The sequence below is a fragment of the Doryrhamphus excisus genome, chromosome 5 (genome assembly GCF_030265055.1).
Source record: "Doryrhamphus excisus isolate RoL2022-K1 chromosome 5, RoL_Dexc_1.0, whole genome shotgun sequence".
Lineage (NCBI taxonomy): Eukaryota > Metazoa > Chordata > Actinopteri > Syngnathiformes > Syngnathidae > Doryrhamphus > Doryrhamphus excisus.
In genome coordinates, this window is record NC_080470.1 from 9,979,948 (window position 1) to 10,003,495 (window position 23,548).

The 23,548-nt window shown below is 39.0% G+C and overlaps 1 protein-coding gene across 2 annotated transcripts in view; it reads right to left on the reverse strand.

Annotated features, from left to right (window-relative positions):
- Positions 1-2,103: 2,103 nt before the first annotated feature.
- Positions 2,104-23,548, reverse strand: part of polrmt (polymerase (RNA) mitochondrial (DNA directed)) — a 33,717-nt gene continuing 12,272 nt past the window's right edge. Inside the window, exons 11-21 of one of the 2 annotated variants that reach the window (XM_058073918.1) lie at positions 22,510-22,632; positions 21,059-21,181; positions 20,222-20,401; positions 19,456-19,542; positions 16,783-16,896; positions 10,005-10,057; positions 8,659-8,757; positions 7,103-7,175; positions 6,313-6,404; positions 5,374-5,447; positions 2,104-3,182 (exon numbers count right to left, since the gene is read on the reverse strand). In XM_058073918.1, coding sequence (XP_057929901.1) covers positions 3,133-3,182; positions 5,374-5,447; positions 6,313-6,404; positions 7,103-7,175; positions 8,659-8,757; positions 10,005-10,057; positions 16,783-16,896; positions 19,456-19,542; positions 20,222-20,401; positions 21,059-21,181; positions 22,510-22,632 — 1,068 coding nt within the window. In that variant the 3' untranslated portion in view covers positions 2,104-3,132. The remainder of the gene's footprint in view (positions 3,183-5,373; positions 5,448-6,312; positions 6,405-7,102; positions 7,176-8,658; positions 8,758-10,004; positions 10,058-16,782; positions 16,897-19,455; positions 19,543-20,221; positions 20,402-21,058; positions 21,182-22,509; positions 22,633-23,548) is intronic. The other variant, XM_058073920.1, reaches the window with a different exon arrangement.

The window sequence follows — 23,548 nt, forward strand, 5'->3', positions numbered from 1 at the left end:
AAATTGAATCCTTCTAGTCTGTTTGGAACTCTTTATTATTCTCCTTCCACTGGATTGCATTATTCAGTGCCAATAATGGCTTCTTCAACCCTGGGATTATTTTACTTTATTTGGTTGAGTGTGTTTTGTTTTCTACCTGGAGACTTGCAAACGGGACAAAGCGAGCATCATTTTTGAGGCCAGTTGTGTTTTTGTTTATGCCCAAATTATACCCCATGGAACTTATTTGGGTGCTTCAAATAATTGGTGAGAGGAATATTAATGTGGTGTTTGCTAGTCAGCAACAAATAAAGTAGGGCAACAGGATCAATAACGGCTATTGGATCAATTACATTAATAACATAAGATGAGTCACTACAAATATTCAGAAGTCTATAATTTTGATATAAAACCAAAGATCAGATGAAATCAGATTTTCTATACTTTGCAGTATTTTCTTTAGCCTGATAGCCAAGATGGTGAATAAATCATTGCCAATAATACAAACACATTTCATTATTTTATATTGTGTGAAATGATACAAATATAAATATAAGAATAAAAAATTTTCCCTTTTTAAGTAATTTTTTTTCCTTTTTTAGTAAATTTTTAGATTCCTGTTTACATGTCTCGGCAACTGCAACATATTTTGACCAGTGGCAGCAAACATTGTGACAGTGTTTTTGTATACAAGGGCTGCTGTGTTGACTTTAGGGTCTTTTAATGCAGTAAATTGCATGCGCCAAGTAAAAACGTCAAGACAACCTTTTCTCCACACCTGAGTTTGTGTTTATTTATTTATACTTTATAATTATATATTTAACATCAATACCATAACATGTACTGTGCATACCTAGTGCCTAGCATAGTAATCTCCACATTATATGATCATTTGTGTGGTTGTGGCTGTACAATAAATGCATTTCAGTTCCAATATATCTACCCTATACCAATGCAATACACCTCTGTGGCAGAGGAAACAAATTAAATTAAATAAAATGTTTAGAGTACAGTGTTTATTTAGCAAGTTGGAAAAAGCACAATAAAATGTGATATGACTCATTTTTTGAGAGTTTTTAAAAAGAAGCAAAACTTTCTGATCCAATAAAAGGATGTGATGGTCAATTAATGTCTTATGTTTTTGGATTTACTACGGAACTCAGGACACAGCAATTTCTGTCAAAAACACTGGCAACAAATGTAAAAACATAAATAATGTTAAGTCTGAATTGTGTCCAGAATGTAAATATTTAGTATGGCTACAGTTACCCAACACTGCATTAACTCTCTTGAGAATGGAACATTACTTGAACATCACATGTTGCCAGCTGCCTCTGGAATCCTCTTCCACCCCTCCATCATGAAGCTGGTGGACGTTAGAGATGTGTGGAACATCCTCAAACAGAAGGTTGAGGGCATCGGAGGATGGCCCACAGATGTTTGATGGGTTTTGGAATTCGGCTCAGTTTTCCAAAGGGAGGGCATCAAACTCTTCTTCAGTATTTCACAATACATGCTGCCCCATACTATGACACTCCAACCACCACCCTTGACAGTACTCTGGGCACACTTGTCTTTGCAGCCGCACATGCTTATGATGCCTGTATGGTCTACCCACACCTTTGACCTCTGCAGCAGACCTCTGAGTAATGCAGATGTACTCAATCTCTTTGGTGGACCATAGTGAAGCCATATTTTTAGTTGAAGCTGTCCTGTTAAAAGTGTATGGTATTGATCACAGAGCTGCAGCTCAGCTTCAGGGTGTTAGCAATTTTATTATACCTTTATGTAGAGCAATTATTCTTTTTTTCCCCCCACATTCACAGTTCTTTGCCACGAGTTGGCCAGAATAAAAGCATAACAAATTTAACACACCTCATCAACTCATTTTCTACCGTTGCGGGGGTGCTGGAGCCTGTCCCAGCTGCTTAAAGGCGGGGTACACTCTGGACTGGTCGCCAGCCAATCACAGGGCACATATAGACCTACAGACATATAGACAACCATTCACACTCACATTCATACCTATGGACAATTTGGAGTTGACAATTAACCTGGCATGTTTTTGGAATGTGGGAGGAAACCGGAGTACCTGGAGAAAACCCACGCATGCACGGCTAGAACATGTAAACTCCAATCGAACTTGGGTCTCCTAGCTGTGTGGCCTGTTCTCTAACCACTCGTCCGCTGTGCAGCGGCCTAGAAATATGTTAATGTGAAAATCTGTTATGTATTGTATTTTGCCCAAAGGATTAAATATATTGTAATTCACCACATTGTCCACTATGAGATAAGATACAGTAGCTTCACGCAAAAATCCAGAAGTCGTTGCATCATATTCTATAATGTCCTCATGTAATCATTTGAAGAAATAAAACAGAGAAATACTTTACTAAAAAATAATACATCTTTTAATGTATTGAGCTGACAATAACACAATGTATTTTAGTTGCAAATCAGCATCTTCCCTGGCACACAAAATTTCCAGCACTCCACACAACAATGAAATAATTTTTAAATATGAGGGAAGCTGCTGGTGCTGCTTATTATAAAATATGAGGCATTAATCATCTCACATGACATTATTGTCACTCAGCCACACTTTCCAGACACAATTGTGCTATTTTTAAATGCTCTGTTCAGCTTCTTCATCTTCATAGTGTTGGATTTAACACGTTTTACTTTGAAGAACGCGTTCCGTTTCATGTCTTTGACAATGATTGTCAAGTGCTGAGAGAGTGAGGTGTACCAGAGATGTTTTGGAGGAGCCACCTTGGCCGTATTCTTCACAGTTCCCAGCCAGCATCCTGCTTCCAAACCACTCAAGATGATGATGATAATGATGGAGGTAAGTCAGTCCACTGTGGGGGTCCTTACATACCTGCCTGTCCATCACACTCTCACACACAGCCAATCAGAGGCACTCGCGCCAAAGAAAAGGGTTTGTTATGAGAACATCTTTTCCCTGATTCAAGTCTTTGAGTGCCACGCCCCTTTCCCAGATATGAGCCCCTCCAATCAGGCGGGTCCACCAGGAAGTCAAAGAACGTTTTTGTAAACCAACAGGGGGTGGTGGTGGGTACTTTCATGGCCTTCATCAACGTGCTGATGCATAAGGAAGGTGGCACCCAAGCTCAGTCGATCATGAGGCAGTCAGCTGAAGAAGTACGTGGATTCCTTGACTCTGTCGAGATCCAAGTCCCCTGTAGAAGCAAGAGAGGGATGGAGATAGCTTTAGGCGTGTATAGATGAGCCAAACTTGTTAAAGTTTAGAATCTTGGGCAATATAAAATAGATTTACTCCAAGCCATTATTAAAACGACATGACTTTTTAATATGAGGTGAAAGAAAAAGGGGGGAAAATACATCCAAAAATACATCCATACATTCCTCCATTCAATCACCGACAAAAAAGTAGGACAAATTGCATTATTGCAATTGCAGTATTGTAATAAAATAATATTGAATGTAATATAATGATGAATTTCAATGTATTTTGACGTGTTTTATGAGAGAAATTAAACAACATTGAGTTAGCAATTTGGATAAAATGTTTTATGACTATTCCCCTGTGTTTTAGGTATTTTCATTTGTACATTTCATGAAGGAAAGGTGCATTGTGGCATATCATTAATAATAATTCTTTCTGAATGTTCCTAAATAAGCTTTTTTACTCACAAACATTTAGAATTTAAAACTAGTATCATGAATAAACAATTAAACTATTTTGAGCTGACAGAAATAAATCAAAACATGTTTGTCTCAGTGTGAGAGGTCTCGCTTGCTCACATTTTGTATTTGCTGAACATTTGTGGCCAAATTTAAGAGCTAATATGCTAATAATAAAGAAAACTAGTAATACGAAAATAAGCTTGCTGACTGTATTTTTTAAAATAATAATAATACATTTTATTTGTATAGCGCTTTTCAAAATACTCAAAGACGCTTTACAGAAAAAATGGAGTTGAATAAAAGCAAGTAAACAGGGTAAAATATACATTAAAATACAACATTCATTCGTTTATACACAGCTAAAACATGGGTAAAAGTGGGGCACACCAGTCAGGTATAAAAAGTTAGACATTAAAAACAGATTTAAAGAGGTGGGTTTTTAGTTGTTTTTTGAAACTGGGAAGGTCGGGGCAAGCACGGAGTGAATGGGGCAAAGAATTCCAGAGGGTGGGGGCAGCGATAACGAAGGCTCTGTCACCCCAGGTTCGGAGCTAATGGCCCTAGTTCCAAAATTGATCCCTTTACATAAAATTTGATGTAATTATCGTTACATATCGATCTTATTATAGATATAAAACTTATTTCTACCTGCGATTAAATGCGATTAATTGTGAGTTAACTATGGACAAAATTGTGATTAATCACGATTAACTATTTTTAATACATTGACAGCCCTAATATGCAAGCCTCGTCAAGATATCCCCCCCCTCCAATGGACATTTACCCCCAAAAATTGAGTTAAACTGATTTTGGTGCATTTAGGCTTCATGCACACTTTTTATCATCCAAGTGTCTGTTTGACTCTACATGATCCCCAACACCCGGTCCCGCTGAGGATTCCAATGACCTCCCTCGCTCTTGGATTAACCACAGTAAAAACAAGAACAATACATTCAGTAGCCGTCACATTGAAGATTAAAAGGATTTGGCTTGCGATCCAATGAATTGTGCGTGTTATTAAACACACCTGACTTGGGGGCTACGTAAGCCGATTATGTAGCGGAGGGACACAATTAATAGCAATCACTTTACAGCAGTCAGATGTCCGTGTTGAGCCGGTGTTTGTTTACCGCACAGATGGAACCAAAGAGGTAGTTGGGGGTGTTGCGTAAGAAGACCTCCATCTACCTGACTTGATAAGGATGTGTCACCATGGTAACCATTACTCGGGGAGGGGGTCAAAAGAAAACATCTCAATCTGTACATGTGCGCACATTTTTTGACTTTTCACAGAAGTTTGTTGCACATGTGGAAATTTGGTGCATGTAATAGAGAGAAGAACAATGGATGTAAGGAGGTGCCAATTGATTGAACGAGGCTGCCATGGGACTCAAAACAGAAGTGAATGTGAACGGGAATATGGCCAAGTTTGGTGAGGGAGGATTATCAGCTAACCAAATAACATATTTTGCAAATATTGTTTTCCAATAAAACACAGTTAGGGTTCCCAGGCTATGAAATTTATTATGACAATTTATTTGCATATCGCAGGTTATTTTAGCTGGTTAGGATTAAAGATTTAGCCCATTGACAGTACATAAAACCCCATGACTAAAAGGAAAAAATAAATAAATAAGGAATATTCCATTGAAGCGGTTCATTGCACCGCTTCAGGACATGTGAGTGCTCTTCCAACCAATTAGCACAAACACAACAACTGACCTGTCTGAGGCACTTTGGCCAGCAGTAGCATGAGCCTCCGGTACTCCAGATACTTTTTGTTTTTGGTGTCAGGCCTGCCAACAGAGGGAAAGAAAATACCAAAGTTGAAAAACGCAAACTCTAAGTTAAAACTTATTAAAGTTTGGAGCTGCTTGCTTGGGCTGCTGTCTTGCAAAATCCACGTAGCATTGGCCTTCTCTTTCCAAAAGCAAAAGAAAAAGAAACAATGCCCTTTGTGAAGTCTCAGCATGAGTGAGGGTGCAGGCTATAGTGTAAAGGTCTGCACCCTCAATGGACCAAATAATGTCCAATTATCGCATGGAAAGAGTAGAAGAGTAGAAGACTGCCTGAGGCAAGCACATCATTACAGAAGAAGCTTAGGGACAACAATACAAGACCGATTAATGTACAATATATTTTATATGAATGTATTTTATTAGGATTCTTCATAAAAAGGCCACATCCAGACTGCAAACTACATTAATAAACATTGTTAAACTAATAACTCTAGCAAAGTTACATAAAAACATAAAAATGAGCACTACTATCAAGAGAAAAGCACATAAAAAAAAACTCTTCAGTATACGAGAATATGCAATTTTTTTTATCACATTTGTTTTTAGTTTCAGATAATGAGGTTTGCATATTTGGAAGTGAGACCTGAAAGAAGTTTGAATTGAATCTGAACACTTGATTTTTGATTTTTTTGATTTTCTAACACCGACGAGAAGTCAATGTCAATGTGACTTCTATATATGGGCATGCCCGGGTACAAGCTGAGTGGGAGCAATCACAGCAGAGTGGGCATGTTTGAGGCGGGCCGTGGGTGGAATAAATTAAAACAAACCGTTTTGGAGATCCAAGGAAATGTGTAGTTGCTGTATAAGAGTCCACAACTCAATACAAAGGGCAAAAAAAATAGCACAACGTGTGACTTACGTGAGGTCAGTGCAGTACATGTGGAGCAGGAAGTCGGACAATTCTTGGAGGATGGGCTGATTGTGCAGTGCCACAAACTGCTCCCGACAGACCTACCAAGGTGGAGGCGGATGTTGCATTACAAAGTAATGAGTATTTTGGCTGGTATCCATTGATGAAGTTCAAATACCAGCACCATCACTAGCACACATTAGCAACTGGGAGGGTATACTGGATTGTTATTACAATACTGAAAGAAGTACAAAATATAACACCAGCTATGGGAAATTAAGCGTGGACCTGCCATATTCATTGGTGAAAAATGGAAAAATGGCTGGTAGTGCTGCTTCACATGCTTCAAGTGTTGACTAGTATGTTAAATGCTTCTGCTGAGTGCAAGTTCAATTACCTGTGTAATGAGGTGGGCGGAACCTCGCGCATCAAGAGACGGGGGATTATGGGAAAGGATAATTGTACCAAACTGCTACTGCTTGGTTGACTTGGTTGAGATTGTGTGAGGACATTAGGAGTGAACTGCTTAAAATGATGATACTGTAAGCTCTTTGTTTCAGCGGCTATTTTTATCATAAGCAGAAAAAGACCAATATCCTTCTGCTCTAACTGAGAACACAAGTGGGAAAAAAACCCTTAAAGATGACAGACATTGACTGACATGTGACATGTTTAATGCCGCATGATCCGACAGGATGACATAGTAAATGGCTCTAATAATGCCAGCGTGGTCGAGGGACAGCAGGAGAATTCAGACAGTTTAGGAGCACAGGAAAGGGGTCAAAGTGAAAATGAATACCTTGTTCATGGTGTCAACGGTGAGGGCGTGTGTCCAAAAACAGTCGTGTACTGAGACGAATGTCAAACCAAATCTTTGAGATGGAAAAATAGGAGAAAAAAAAAGAATCAAAGATTAAAAATATGTTGTACGTATTACTGGCTGAGTTCAGTCAAATGCAAAGGAATGTAGACAACACATTTTCAATTTTATTGTCATTGAGTTTTCCTTTGTCTTTTTTTGTTTGTTTTTATTCATGTAGCTTGTTTAATTTTAATGAAAAGCTTGATATCTCTTGACAAAGTACAACATTATAACTAGGGATAAGCGAGTACACCACTATCGGTATCTGTATCTGTACACCCATCTATGCAAATTATTTTGTCCGTATTTGTACTTGGAGTAGGTAGAGAATAAACCAGAAGTGGACATGGTATAACAAGAAATATGTGGGGCTTACATCTGTACATTATTTTAAGTCTGAAATTGAAATGGATTCATCAGAAGTTGCTATTCATTCATTCATTCATTCATTCATTTTCTACCGCTTATCCTCACGAGTGTCGCGGGGGGTGCTGGAGCCTATCCCAGCTGTCTTCGGGTGAGAGGCGGGGTACACCCTGGACTGGTTGCCAGCCTATCACAGGGCACATATAGACAAACAACCATTCACACTCACATTCATACCTATGAACAATTTGGAGTCACCAATTAACCTAGCATGTTTTTGGAATGTGGGGGGAAACCAAAAAAATAAATTTCAAGGAAAATAGCGCTCATGCTACCCCTGATGCGTAAGTGATGGACATCACACGAGCCTGCATACGCTACGAGACAAGTTTACTAGGTAACTTTTGATACAAACTGAAATCGAGGAGAGTTGAATTTTTAACTTGCCAATTGTACCGTGTACATGAATGATGCACGGCTTAGCTGCCACTGTCTCGGGAGAGGCAGCCGCTGTGTGTGATTGGCCAATCACCGAGCGTGAACAGTGAATACATAATGACCATTTTCTTTAAATACGAATATGGATAATGATGAAATGTACTCATTCCATACTCGTCCAAAAATGCATTATCCGTTAACGGATACATGTTTATAACCCAAACGAAGAGCAGTTTCAGTGGCAGATTACTATCACTGCCCTACTCCATCAAAAGACTGAGCAGATCATTCCTCCCTAAAAACATACACAGGACTGCACTACCAATTTCACATGATTCTGGATTTGTTTAATCATTTATTTAAATATTCTCATTGTTTTTTATATAAGTTTTATGTTATCGTCTCACAGCAACTATGGCGCATTCAAGGACCCCCAAACAAAATGTGAAACCTTGCTTGACGAATATGCTATCATTGAAGCATGAAGACAAACATGATTAACATTATTTATGAATTATTACCATATTAGGGAATGAGATGTGTTTTCTGCAGAAAAATACAGAAAAAACAAACAAATCAGCAAATATGCGAATCAGTAAATGCTGAATCGCAAAAGTGTGGGGATCCACTGTATATATACCTTTATGGTACTTGGAGTAGCGAAAAATGCTGCTGTGTTGCATGTTTACCTGTAGCAGTGAAGAGCTGTCAACATCATGTGGGTGGAGTCCAGCGAGTGGATGAAGTTTGGTGGGAAGGCATTCTTCTGTTTCATCGTGTCTGGCCTCCTGAGAAGTACAACCAAAGACAAATATGAAAGCATGTATCATACTTGAGTTTGCTCTTCCTAGATATTTATTGACAAGAGTGTATCAATAGTTTTGTCCATATATTGTGTATATGGAGCTCCTCCAGCAATGATGCATCATGTGACATTAAAAAATATTTTCAACACCGATGCTGATCTGCAGTGAGACCAAAAGGATGAGGGAGGAGGCAGCTGTCAGTCTTTGTCATCGTTCTCGAGAGTACTCATTCCATCCTGCCTTCTCTTCAGTCGGCTTTAGACCTGCATTCACCTTTATCACCCTTCCTCTGTGTCAACAAAGTCATCACTCTTTTATCCTTAAGGTCAGATATCATCTATTGAAATGAACTGACACTCACATAGGACACACACATGCTGACGCCCGCACAGGACAAACAGATCAGCAGCACACTTTGTAGATAGATACTTATTGCATCTCAATATTAATGAAATAATTAATATTATGACATTTTGTTGGTAATTTCACTGCTGTGTTATTGTGCAATGGCAATAAAGTCTATCTCAATAAGTAAGATTATCTTTCAAAAGTCTTTTTTCAGTAGTTCAATACAAAAAGTTACATTCTATAGATTCTATACACACAGAGTGAAATATTTCAAGAATCTTCATAATTGTGAAGATTATTGTATAGATTACAGCTAATCAAATGGTCTCTTCGTCTGAATTAAATTCCTGAAATCAAATCACCAGTAACATTTTGGCTCATGTCCAAACACTTCACAAAGTAAAGTGAATATTAAATTACATTTAATTAATCTCACTTTTTCCACACAGGTTTTGATTTTTTTCTCCCTGAATAATAAAAAGTAAATTTAAAAAACTGCATTTTGTGTTCATTGCGTTCTCATTGACTGCTACTTAAATTTGGTTGATGAGCTGAAACATTTAAGTGTGACGAACATGCAAAATATTAGAAATCACAATGGGGGCAAATACTTTTTCCACAACAAGAGCACCATTTACATGTCTAGAGGGCTCTAATAAAGTTTAAAAGTATATATAGAAGGTCATAAACAGGTTTTCTATACTGTATGAAAATATTCCATTTATAATTAAGCAATCCTAGTTTGCATAAATTAACCTATCACAGTCGGGTCTGGAGCCAATTAACTGCAATAAACAAGGGATTACTGATTGTACATTATTCAGGTTTAAAATTGGGGGCATTTCAACTCACAGTCCATCAAGTAGGAAGGTGACACTTACTCTTTTGTGTCATGGCTGATCTGGACGTTGAGCTGTTGTATGGTGCTCTTCAGCTGGAGGAAGATAAAGAAATAGTCTTAGGACCGATCCACCATGCTGATCATGGCAATATTAGACCTAAGAACCATGTCAATGATGAGAAACATGAACATGAGGATGCCTCGCTGGTGTCCACCTTTGGCATTTTGATATTAAACTACTAATATATGAAGCCTGTTAAATTCTATGTCACAAATAATTTTTTCGTTATTTCATATACTATAACACCTGTGTTTATTTACTTTCTCATTTCAACGATCACGACAGCAACCTTTCACAGACAGTTGTTCCTCGTGGACGATACAACGTGCTGAGCTAATCTCCTGAGCCTCGACAGTCCATACGGTCTGTGGTGCCGAGCCATCTGTGGCTTTGCAGTGTCCCCGACCCTTTGGAACTTTGCCAGGGTGGGTACAACAGGCCTATCAGCATGGAGATATGATAGGTAAATGTGAAGGCGCCTTGTCTTGGATGTGAGCATATTGTACTGGTTTGTTTACCCTGACTTTTTTCACAAAGAAAGGTGGAGCTTTTGGCACTGATAGAACGAGGCCTTTATGTATATAAAGGAAGGACATTATCCTTATTGCCTTGGATGGTTTGTGGGGGGAAATAAGTTACTTACACACACCAGAGCAGACTTCGTTTGTGCAGTTTCAATTATTATGCTTATTGATGTTATTTAAATAAGAATTGACAAAAATCGCCAGGCTTGAAATTAGGCTATAAATACTTTTGGTTACAGGTAGCACGTTTTGAAATTGATCCGCTCACATATTGACAGTTGGTGTTTAATTAATCAATCTGTGTTTGAAAAGCCACCTTGAGACGAGTTTTAATTAATTTTGAGGCATAATTATCTGGCTTCAATGAATGCCTCCAAAGAAAATTGCCATGGGTGAGGTAGTCAGATTGGGGAGGTCCAAACCATTCACCTTTGAAAATGTAGTGATGAATTGATTAGAAATGTTGCTTTTATCAATAGTTCAAATAAATGTTTAATGATGAAATTATTAAAAATATTATTAGTTAGTCATCCAACAGAGGGGGGTTCAAAGAACATAAAATAGACCCTATTCTCCCGCCCCCTGTACAGTGGATCAACACACATTTGCAATTCATCATTCACAGCCTTGAAAAGGTGCAGATTTTTGGTAAAAAAAAAAAAAATTACAGAAGAAAACAAATCTCATCCACTCTTGGAAGAAAATACTGTACGACTAATTTTAGCAGCAATTTTAACTCATTGCAAGGACTTTGTGACAATTGTATATATTAGGTGTGTCCCGATCCACATTTGTTGGCTTCCGAGTTGGTCTGATTTTTGTTTTTGTTTGCTGATCTGATCCGGTACTGATCCTTTTTTTTTTATAACATTAAACTTCTGTTACAAAGAGGAATTTGTGGAATTTAATATGGTAATGAAAATAGCTTTTGAATGCGTTAAAAATAATGCCACTAAAGTAGGTAAAGTAGGTCCCTCATCCACCTTCTTCTCACTGGTGGATGCTGGAGCCTATCCCAGCTGCCTTGGGGCAGCTATTGCATTTTCTTATTCATGCGAGTTGTTAGCAGGTTAGCAAACAAAAAAGGAGGAGATATGATGCTAATTTTCAGATGTTTATCAATTAAGCAGTTTCATCAAACAACTGTTGAGCAGCTATCAATTTTTATCTCAATCTACCGGTTATGTCACTATTATTGAAAACATGACTTTAAACAAAGCTTCATATGGAATATTTTGTCAAAAAAATAAAAAAGGGCCAAAAAAAGAGGTGGTTTTCTTCAGGTAAAACATAGTACAGATTTAATTAAATAAATTTTTGTGGCAACTTTTTTCAATATCGAATAGGTTCAAGATGTCACCCCTGCTATAATCCAACACAGAATAATACAAACTTGCGTGAAGGAAAGGCGAAGACATTACAGAATTAGGCTGACGGGTGTTTACATGGATTAAAGTCGATCACAGCTACAGTCAGTGAGCCGCTAAGCAACTCACTTTGATGTCTCTAGTCGATAGCTTGAAGGTCGCAGTGGGATGAATGACATAATCAGACATTTATCAAGAAACGGTATTAAAATAGAGGCGCGGTATGTGGTAAAAAAGCCTATTACTTTCATCCATGGTTGCTATCTCATACATCGACTCTCTAGGAGGATTGTGTCCGTCATGTTCAGAGCTTTATGTCCAAGCAAGGAGAAGAGCAAGTTTGATGCGAAAGCAATGGAGACTACCTTTGGTGTGATGAATGGAAGGCCGGGCGGTAAATGAGGTCATCAGTGTGCATTGTATTATATACCCTGTTTATTATAATGCACATGTGCATGATCACCACGTGAGACTTGACTTGAAACCCTGAGGCTGTGAAGAATGAGACCTTGGCTAACTTGGACGAGAGGGCCAGCAGGAGACGGTGGTGTGGTCTAAATCACCTGAGACCTGCCACTCAGATGGTCATGCGTACAAAAGCCATCAGTAACCACATACAAAAGGAAGAGACGAGACCCCATTTATCACATCCAGTTTATACTAAATGTGGAGGCGGCTCGAACCCTTCAGTCCTCAATGGTGACCTGATGTTGGACTACACCACCTCATGGTAGTTACATACATACTTCTACCAACATTCCCTGCGACCTTTTCCACACATTCTTTTGATCAAACTTTCATACCTTCAGGGCTTGTCCTTGAAACTCCAGCCGCATTTATTATTATTTCACCTCAAAATGCCACAAGATTCTGCAAGATCAACGGAACACTATGTTACCCTTGGGAACGGCTCGCCCCTGTTGCGATGCCAAAGGAGGCAGAGGGGGTATCTCCACGACATTTAGAGTCACACTTCCCTCCTGCAATTTGAATTTATAAACTCCCTTACTCAACTCTGCCGCTTCTATACAAAGTCAAATGGACATGTAGCAAAAAGGAGAGACAGGACATATGCCTCGGTGTCCTCATTTACCGCCACAATGTTTCACCAGTACAGAAATGTGTCATGAAATTGACCCCCCCACTCCATCTGTCAAGCAAAGAAGTGGAAGGTATACTTTCGATCGCCTTTAGCAGGATTACTCAAAAACGACACAACTGATTGTAATAAAAAACTTGGTGCAGGGCTGGCACTAGCACCATTTAAGGATTCATTACCTTTTGCTGGTAATCAACATACAGATTTGGCTGAAGTACCCAATGGTACTGTACTGGTATTATAGGTGGAACTGTCCATCTATCTAGAATCTAAAGTGGCACAGCGCTCAGCTGTTCATCCAAAGACAAACAAACAAAAGTAAGCCAGTCCACATTCTGTTTTCATGACTTTTGTTCACAATATGGCTTTATTGAACATTCTAGTATTCTTCCAGGGATAAAAAATGTGATAAGAATACCATGATAAATGTAAATTTTCACAATTTAAGCTACATTTCTAATATCTACTCGGGGTTAAGAGTTGTTGTGTAAAACCAAATTTAATTGAGATCTGATGCAGACTGCACTTTTGACTGCAATTTAAATATAACATGGTCAATCTCTTTAAAACAATGGCCAGCCGCCCCCAAGACAATAGTCCCCCAAAAAAATTCTAACCACAGACTATGTTTACCCTCTCATTGTAAGGACTATAAATCAATCATCACATCAATCAATTAATTTTACTTAATTTGGTTTAGAATTTGTGAAAAAATATTTTTCCCAAGATGGTACATCTTGGTATGATGTGTGATCTTTGTATGTTAGCATGCTTCGGAGGAGCCCGCTCAGGCCTGGATGTCCCTTCGTAGGCCAGGCCAGACAAATTTGGCCCCCACCAACTGGCACCCCCACATCCACATGAGCAGGCTTAAGCCGGTCCTACAGCCACTCGCTCCGGCCTACCCCCCATATCCACAGAAAAGTTCTTAGCCTCAGGCTCCAACAGGCAAAAAGGCTCATCATCGGTGGGCAATCGATCGGAGCACCCAGAGAAGCAAAAGAGGCATCTTAATGCATGACTGGACATGACTGACTCAAGCTGCCAATTCATAGGGTGAGCATTCCAAGAAATACCCAGTGGGATTCCACAGTGAGAATGAGGGCTCTCTGTCTATAAAATTGCACTACAATATTTTGGCACCATTTTTGCCTGTCACCTTACAATTCCCATATATTAAGAAATGATTATTAAGCCTAGTATAAATATGAAGAACCCAGCATAACCTGGTTGTCATGCTCTTAAGTGAGAAATCCAGTCATATCCAGCTGATGATTCCCCAATATCGCTATTAGCTGAGAGTGAGACTTCACTGCACTATCGCTTCGGAAGGCAAAGTAAAAAATAAACAAGGAATGTGAGCCGGAGTGACCTCTGATCCGATTAGTGTCTCCCAATCCTGTTAGGCAGCCTCCCTGATGTATGTTCATACTCCATGCAATGACTCCATCTTCCATCAGCCATGTGATTATATTTGGAATTGTCCAAACATAGACACAAACCTGTGTGGTTATGTCATGTAGCGACTGTTCCAATACTTATTGGTTCGAGTGCTCTGATGGCTCAACTTGCAATGCTACTCCGCGTCTAATTACTAATGACCCCCTGGCAACAAGGCGGCCTTGGATTTAAGAGGCAGAGAGGTGAATGGGAGATTGAATTCAATCCATCTATGCGCCGTGGAAGGGGAAAGTGACCTTTCTGGGAGTTAGTTTCATTTTTGTTGCTCAATGATGCAACTGGATTATAGTATTATCGCAGGGGATGAAGGAAGTCATCTGTGAAGCTAAAACCTACCTCATCCATGCAGTCCTCACTTCATCTGTGCGTGTGTCAATATGAAGGCTTCAAAGGGCTAATCAGCCTCCTTGTCCATGCTGGACATTAACCGCAGCAGACCCAATCAGGGGGAATGTGAAGGACGAGAGATGCGTCCTCGGGGGACTCACCATCTGTCAGCGCCGCTCTCTCGCACCTGCTTATGGAGGTGTCACTGCCCCTCTAAAGTAACCCTCTGCTTGATGTCATACTTAAGAGAGAGGACAGCATACTGGGCTCGCCTATGGCCTTGCTGCATGCATGTGTATGTCCTTCATTTCCTGAGCTAATAAGTTTGAGGGTGCAATCCCTCAGTCTTTTTCCAAATTATGTAACAAACATCAACACAATTTACGTTCTTTCCATCTTGGGAACTTGTAATTAGTCTGCCAAAATGAGGACAAACAATCACCGTGTCCCCACTACATAAAGAATTATAAACACAAACACACACACACACACACACATGCAAAGCTCGGTGTGCTATCTACAGACATGCTGGCAAGCTGACATTTATCTCAGACATGCCGCTGTCAGGATCTCCATAGTGACAAACAACTTAATGATGTTGTTGAGCTCCATTACTGTTAGGTCCACTCAAACCAATCACACGCCACGATCAGCACTGTCTAGCTGGAACATTTGCAGACTTGCAAAGCATGCAGAGTTTTCTTCCTGTTTCTCAGAGTGCTTTGCTGTACTGTTGTTGTAAATGGCAAATACATTATATGTTTAAAGCTCACAGAGTTGATGGTTATTTTGCATTATTTGTTGGTAGGCTCTTATCTCTTGTTATCTACATATTACATTGCTGTGTAATGTTTTAGTACTTTCTTTAAGACACCGTGAGTAAGGATTGTAGGTGGAATACTAACCGCCCGCGATTTCAATTAAGTTGGTGTGTTCTTATGAGCTCTGACGTTGTTCTTGTTTAAGTAAGGCTTAATAGCCTTCCCAGCAACATAGTGTTAACTTAATTTTGCTACAGTCTCCGCAAATGAAATGTTAATGCTACATGCTCTAGATTGGTTCTAGAAATCCTGATACCGATATCAGATATTTAGGCTAATATTTGGCCAATAATTATTGGTGGCCGATAGTTTCGGAGATCTCTAACAAAAACCTATATTTGCGTCTGGATGGAGGTCAAAACACAATCATGGTCAGTTGTGCAAATGAGATCATTACATTAATAAAATAAAAGTTATTAGTTAAAGTGCTAAGTTTAGCACAGTGGAAAGCATGAGAGAAAATATTTAATCTCTCAAAAAAAAAATAAATGTTGGACTCTACATGTTGGCAGTACACACAATTCAATGGACTGTTTGCCAGAGCACAGCAAGGGAAGCGAAATGCTGGCCATGTATTGCATACGGGACATTTTTAGTGGTTTAAACTTGAATCTACAGTATGCTAAAAAAAACTTTATTAGAGAATTTCCTCTTTTTTTCTCTCCAACAAGCGAGAGAAAGTCCTTTACTAGGGGTGTCACAAGATGTTAACACGAAATTAAAACATGACAAGATTTGTTCACAAAAGGCCTAGTGTCTGATGGCCAATAGGCCTCAATATTTTGCCATGTGTGTGTGTCTGTTTTCCTCATCACCTGCCTCCAAACAGGTAGAGAGTTCTCTCTGTACATTGGTTTCAGCACTTTGGAGCAGAGAACAATGGCATGAATGGGGTGAGCCCTTTTGTCAGTTTTACAGTCTCTTTGTCTCAGTAGCACACACCTAGAGTGCAGAATATTGTAACGTACTATAAATTAAATTAGTAGATTGCAATATATTGTCATACATTTTTACATTATTTTTATATTTTTTCATTGTACTTTCATTGTCGTAGACCCAAACTTGTGTCTTGTCTCGTCTCATGAACGGAGTGTTTCGTGACTCCCCTATTCTTTATATTTACAAACTCTAGTCCTTTGGTATGTTATGTTTGCTTACCACTTGGTTACGTGTGCGGTGGTAGGGCTGGATGATGGGCAAACCCAGGGGCGTCACCCACTGCACAGTGTGGCCCGTCTTAGAGATGAGCCTGGCGCTTTCTGTCAGCCAGTCCTGCAAACCATAAAGGCACACACACAAATAAAGCACCCTGCAAAAAACCCTACATATTTCTTTACATATTCATATTCCAGTTTCTATACCGCTTGTCCTCATTAGTGTCACATGAGAGCTGAAGCCTAACACAGTTAACATTGGGTGTGAGGTGGGCTACACCCTGCAATTGTTGCCAGCAAATTGCAAGGCACAGTGAAAATCATTAACAATAAAAATAATACAACATTTTATTCATAAAGCTTATGTATAAAGCTTTACAGAATCGTGTCAAATAGAACAAAAACAAGCACAGTCAAATGTAATCACAATAAAAACAACTTTAGCACACATTCATTATTTTATATTACATATTTCTCCAACAGCAAGGACGGCAACATTATAAATAAATAATACAAGAAAAAAATGCTGAATATGCAGGCATCAAGTGTATTTTTACAATAAAAAACACAGATTAAAATTAATTCATTTTCTATACCGCTTATCCTCACAAGGGTCGCGGGGCTGCTGAAGCCTAACCCAGCTGTCTTCGGGTACACCCTGGACTGGTCGCCAGCCAATCACAGGGCCCATATAGACAAACAACCAGCCCCAGTGCAGCCCCAGATTAAAATTGTTTTTTATTTAAATTAGAAAACCTCATATAATTATGAAAATAAACCTGTAATAAATAATGTAAAAATTGTACAACTGCACCAGTCTCAAGGTATGTGTTGTGACATATATCAACTAATTTAAGCAACTTAAAATTACCTTATACAAAATCCAACAACATAGTAAATTGTATCATTTAGTCAGGTATGGTTTGATTTGTTTGGAAAAGAGCCATCATGTCTCAACCAGAGTTCAGTGAGTAAGAAAAATTCAAGTATCTGTCTTATTACTGGGTTTTAGATAAATCATCTAAATGATCTTTTCTATGCTAACAACTGTTGCCGACTTGCCGGAAAAACAGGTGAGGGATTGTTGCAAATACTGCAGAGTGCAGTTTGTGAAACATCCAGACCTACAAATGCCATAACTTCCTCCTTCCACACATACACACACGGCTTTGAGAAAGATGGATAGTCTGTCCTGTTCCCTTCTTATATCTCTGTCTGAGCCTGCAACAGTGACAATGAGAAAGCAGAGGAGTGACGGATGGACTAACTACATAGTTAGAGACTGACTGATCAATGAGTGGATTGATAGGAAGCGATCCAAGAAGGAGAGGTGTGCTGAGAATAAATGGAAGTGTTCAAGGAAGGAAAAGAGGTCAGTGGCAGGATTGATCGTGTATACTATATACACACACAGGAAGTGTCAGGCCGTTGGCGCCATTGTGGTTTAACCGTAAATTCTTTATCTCAAACCAGGGCTGTCCCCCGCATGTTCCCCAGAGGAGCGCCAAAGCGGAAGGCCCTGGTTCTATTAACGTGCTGGGCTCTGCTCTGCTTGTGAAGATAATGCACACAATGCCCCCGCCAGGTGAACGTCCCGATGCTATAAATGGAGCCTCTGTGATGAATGTGCGCCGTAGGCAGTTTTTCATCAGCTAATAGTGCCAGGTACTAGTCATTAATAATAGGAAAAGATCACTCTCTATGCTGCAGCAAGTTACTCATCAAAAGTTGGCTATGGTATATTTTGTACTGCGAACAAAGCTCCATTGCATTTATACAATAATATATAATAGAACATCATAAAATCTATAAGTGCGTAGTGATAGAAGACCGCAATGAGGCATCCTTCATTTTTGTATGATAATGTGTAGGTACCATAAAATAAATACAAGGTAAATACCTCAATATGCAAAATACCATTGTCCTCAATGTGCATCAAAAAAACTTCACAGCAGTAAATGTTTCATTACACGTGTGTACCACAGAAACATGATAACCATACAACCACAAAATTTACATAATGCGGCATAGGTGACAGTTTTGTGTCGCAATCAAAAGATGAGCAAATTCACATATTTTTAATTTTATTTAGGTTTAGTATGCACCGTTTAGGGGCTGCAGTGCAGATGACTAGTTAGCACGTGGGCCACAAAGTCAGGAGATCGAATCTCTGTTTGGACATCTCTGTGTGGAGTTTGCATGTTCTCCCCGCGCACGCATGGGTTTTCTACGGGGACTCCGGTTTCCTCCCACATTCCAAAAACATGCTAGGTTAACTGGGGACTCCAAATTATCCATAGGCATGAATGTGAGTGTGAATGGTTGTTTGTCCCTATGATTGGCTGGCGACCAGTCCAGGGTGTACCCTGTACCCTGCCTCCAACATACCCGCGACCCTTGTGAGAGGATAAGCAGAATAGAAACTAGATGGAATTCACTTTAGAAAAAAAATATGGGAGTGAAGATGCAAATTCAAACCACAATCTGGAGAGAAACAACTATTTCGATATTTTTTTAATCCAAGTGTTTTGGTGTTTAATACGGCTGTTTAATATCCTCCTTCACATTAGGGTGCGTCCAGGCATCATGACATGTATTAAAAGTGAAATATTTGAGAAAAGTATGACGTTCATCAAACAGTTATGTTTTTATTGTATATGTGTAAAAAAAAACTCACCTGAATCTCTCTGGTTCCTGTAAACATCTCCTTAAGGCCACTGAACACCTGACGTACCAGGTAATGAGATGCTTCCCACACATATTCCTGAAAGAGACGCACAGGATTATATTATCATATACTGTATACTTAAGTGTCTCGTAAATAAACAGTGCAGAATTGAGGCTAATTAGGAATACTTCCTAATCCACTATTGCCTGCTGTCAGCAGTCCCAAAAAATTCCCAGATGAAGCAATTAGGAACATGATGCAAAAGTCATCTGCAACTCAAATAATTATGGATGCACTGATGTGGTCATGAAGTTCTCAACACTGAGATAAGACCAAACATTTGTGTCCAATAACACCCATTGGCATCTAAAAATACTACAGCAACACAGTATCACATTTCTGTTGGCTGTATCCTCACCGATTCATCTATACAAGTATAATATTTCATTGGATTATGACTGTGAATACAATAAGCTAATGTTTTGTGCATCAGTGACGTCAATGTCAAAGTCAGAGGTCTCTCTTTGGGTGCACGAACAAATATGATGAAATTACACTCAGGCTCTGTCATCTGAGTGATAAATGTGTGGAAGGTGGCAGGGCGCTAACGCACAAGAAGGAATAGAGCACTTCATACCTCCCATAGACAATGGATGCCATTTTCTGTGCCCCACATACAGTGGAGGAGATCCTGTGCTATAAATAAACACGAGTGCAGCATGAGGGGGGAAACCCCACCTTCCTCCCTCCCTCGCTCGCTCTCGCCGTACTGTACCTTAGGGAACTCATCAATCTCTTTCAGCCGCTTCTCGATCTGGAGTCTTCCCCCGTAGCGCGTGACCCCATACACCACGGTCATCACAGTCTGTTTGACTACTTTCCTGCTGATGAAGCCCTCCAGGACCTGAGCGATCTTCAGGCCGCTCTCAGCATCCCGGACTCTGAACTCCTCCACCTTAAACACAAGAATGTTGGGCAAAAACACAGGCAGTGTCATCGGCAGAGAAACACAACTCACTTGCTTAAAGCATTTGATAGTGAGTACACAACTCACCTTTCAGCAAGCATTTTATTATCTACTCAAGGGACCATACTATAAAAATGAAACATGGGTATGGATATGCTTGGGTAGCAGTATAAATGTATGATCTCAACACACACATATTATTGTCTCAATAGCCGGCAACACAAGTGAGTACTAAGATGATTGTTTCTTGCCTAGAGTAAAGCATGGTTCAGGACTGTATGAGTGCTGCTGGCACAGGGGAACTGCGGTTTATTGAGGGGAAACAAACCCAATCATGTGTAGTGCAAGACAACAATTGTGCTCACATCAAATATTGATACTTTGGACACAACTGACATGTTCACTGTGTCATTTTCATTGGCCAGCAAAGCTACACTGCTCTACAAGGCGTACACTGACTACTCTAAAGTACATTGAAGTTCAATTTCTATCATATTATCCCTTGAGAATATATACAGTAATGTAATAAAATTGTTGTTGAAATGGAAAGGGTGTACTGTGGTCACTCATGTGAGATACTCCACCCAATGTTTTGACCTGTGAGTGTACATTATTACACTTGAGATAGAGTATGTATGTGCTGACCTGCTGCGCTACGCCACTGTACACATCTTGCGGCACGTCGCAGGGCACGAGGTTGACCGATGTGCCACCAATAACATCTCGACCGAGGGCAGCATAGTGCTGGAGACCATTGCAGGAGCCGTCCTAGAAAGAGAAGAAGGGTGGACGGAGATTAAAAGCAGCATTGTGGTAGAAACGAGACAGAACAGAACTTTTTTTTTTATATATATTTTTTTAATGAAGTGTAGAGAAATCAAATCAGATGAGCAACATAGCCAAGACATGGTCGACGTTATCATCTCCTACCAGTATAGAACATCTGACTTGAATTTATGTCATCATTCTTAACTCAAATCTCGATGGTGCATAAATCAGCGTGATAGAACGACCCCTTAACACAATTAACCGAGGAGCAGCTTTTCATTTATTATTCTAATCACTTTAATTAATTCATAGTAATTCGCACCACAGAACATAAAGAATTGAGTGAGTATTCTGAGTGAGACTGTAAAGATACAGCTCTGATGCTTGTGGTGAGCTTGATGTCTTAACTGCATCATACATCACATTTCCTTCAAGCTCCTCATGTTCTATATCATGCTTCATCATCAGGGACAGTGCACATCCACCAACATGAGTACAGTAGCAATGTTTCAGAGCCAAGGCAAGACTTCATTTTCTGTCATTTTCATTGAAGAGAAGGTTTTGACAGTTTCTACACTATTACTGGTATACAGACTCACACAATCTAATATGATTCAATACAAGATAGTTCTTTAAAATATTATCCATATATTGCCTACATAAGGCAACACAAACGTTGTGGTTCAACCAATCAGATCATTGATCCCGCCGTCCATCTCTTTGATAGGTGTCTTTGACAGATTATTTTAATTCCTGTTATTTTAATGTCGCCTTTCAAACATGCATTGGCATTAAATACAAGATTAAATAATTAAAAATACCATGTCAGTATTTTTTAAAAATGCATAAAAGAAATTCACACAACAATAATGACATATAAACTAAAATATTTGTAATTTAATAATTAGTAAATTGTTTAAAAATAATTAGTTAATATTGTAGTTCACAAATGAATTAATGAAGAATTTTACAAAATGTGTTATTTATTTAATATTTTAATAATTTTATTTTTTCATTTGGCTTTACAATTATATACACTCAATAATAAAATTATCACAAAGGTTCAGGCAGTCTTTGGATTGTTAATTTTAATGTGCCTTTTAAAAGGTGCAATGAAAATGTGGCAGCAATTGGTGGCCATTGACTAGATTCATTACTATGCTCTAATATAAGTTAATTCCTGTATACGCTGCTAATAAAAAATTATAGCACACCAAAAAGAAATAGTGCATGAACAGCAAACTTATCAGCTATAGTATATATGATGTTCCTACTACTTAGGGCCTGAATGGACGTTGCAAAGTGTATTTATGAAACATTAATGCTACCTGGTGCACAGGGAAATGAGAGATGAACCGCGTCGGGTCTGGAGATCTCACAGCATTGGCGATCTCCATGCAGCAGGCGAGCGCTTGCCATGGCTCATCTGCATTCATCCACCATTTCCTGCCCTAAGGAGAAAAACACAAGCATATAGTGTTTTACCCTGCATAAATATAGCCAACAAATAACATATAGCCAGATTCTGCATAAGTGTTTGATTTGATGTATATTGGAATCTCAGAATTCAAACACCTAAAAAGTTAACACAGTTCGTCCTTATTTCATTACAGATTACACTAACATGTTTTAATGTTGTATTATTATATCATTACATTATATCAATGATATTATATATTATAATAAAGTGTTTCCTTGCTACATTGTGGTTCAACTTCTGCGGACACGCATAATTCTTAGTGTACGAACATGTGTTCTGTGTCCTGATTGGCTGTAGATTGTAGACCATTGTCAATCAATCTCATCCCTGCCGTCCTGTGCCATACATCATGTACTTGGTTTGCCAAATTTACACAAATGTTCGGAAATGCTAGGAAAGTGAATTGCCTTATCACTTTCCTCGGTACTAACAATAGGCAAGAGTACATTTAGAATACATAAGGTGAACATATGCATTGCAATTGATTTGAAATGGATAAGGGGTAGCATCAAATAAGGTTTGCTTCTTCCTGCTCTTTTCTAGACATGTGAAACTGTGAATTGTGTTATGTGATCTCGGACAACACAATCTCGACGAGATGTTCTGCTTCGTCAAAGGCAGGAGGAAGAAGTAACAGCTTGGTAACTTCTTATATGGAAGGAGGAAAATACAATGACAGGAATAGTATGTTTTAACAAGGATACAAAAATGCTACAGCACAACTGAATGACACCACGATGACAAAAATTCAAACAAAAGTTTGAACTTTGAGTGTGTAAACAAGAGATAAATGTGAGAAAATGTTATTGCCTGTCTGAGATAAGTCTACAAAGTGTATGGTGAGTGGTCTTATTAAAATATATTTAATAATAGTAAAAAAAAAAAAG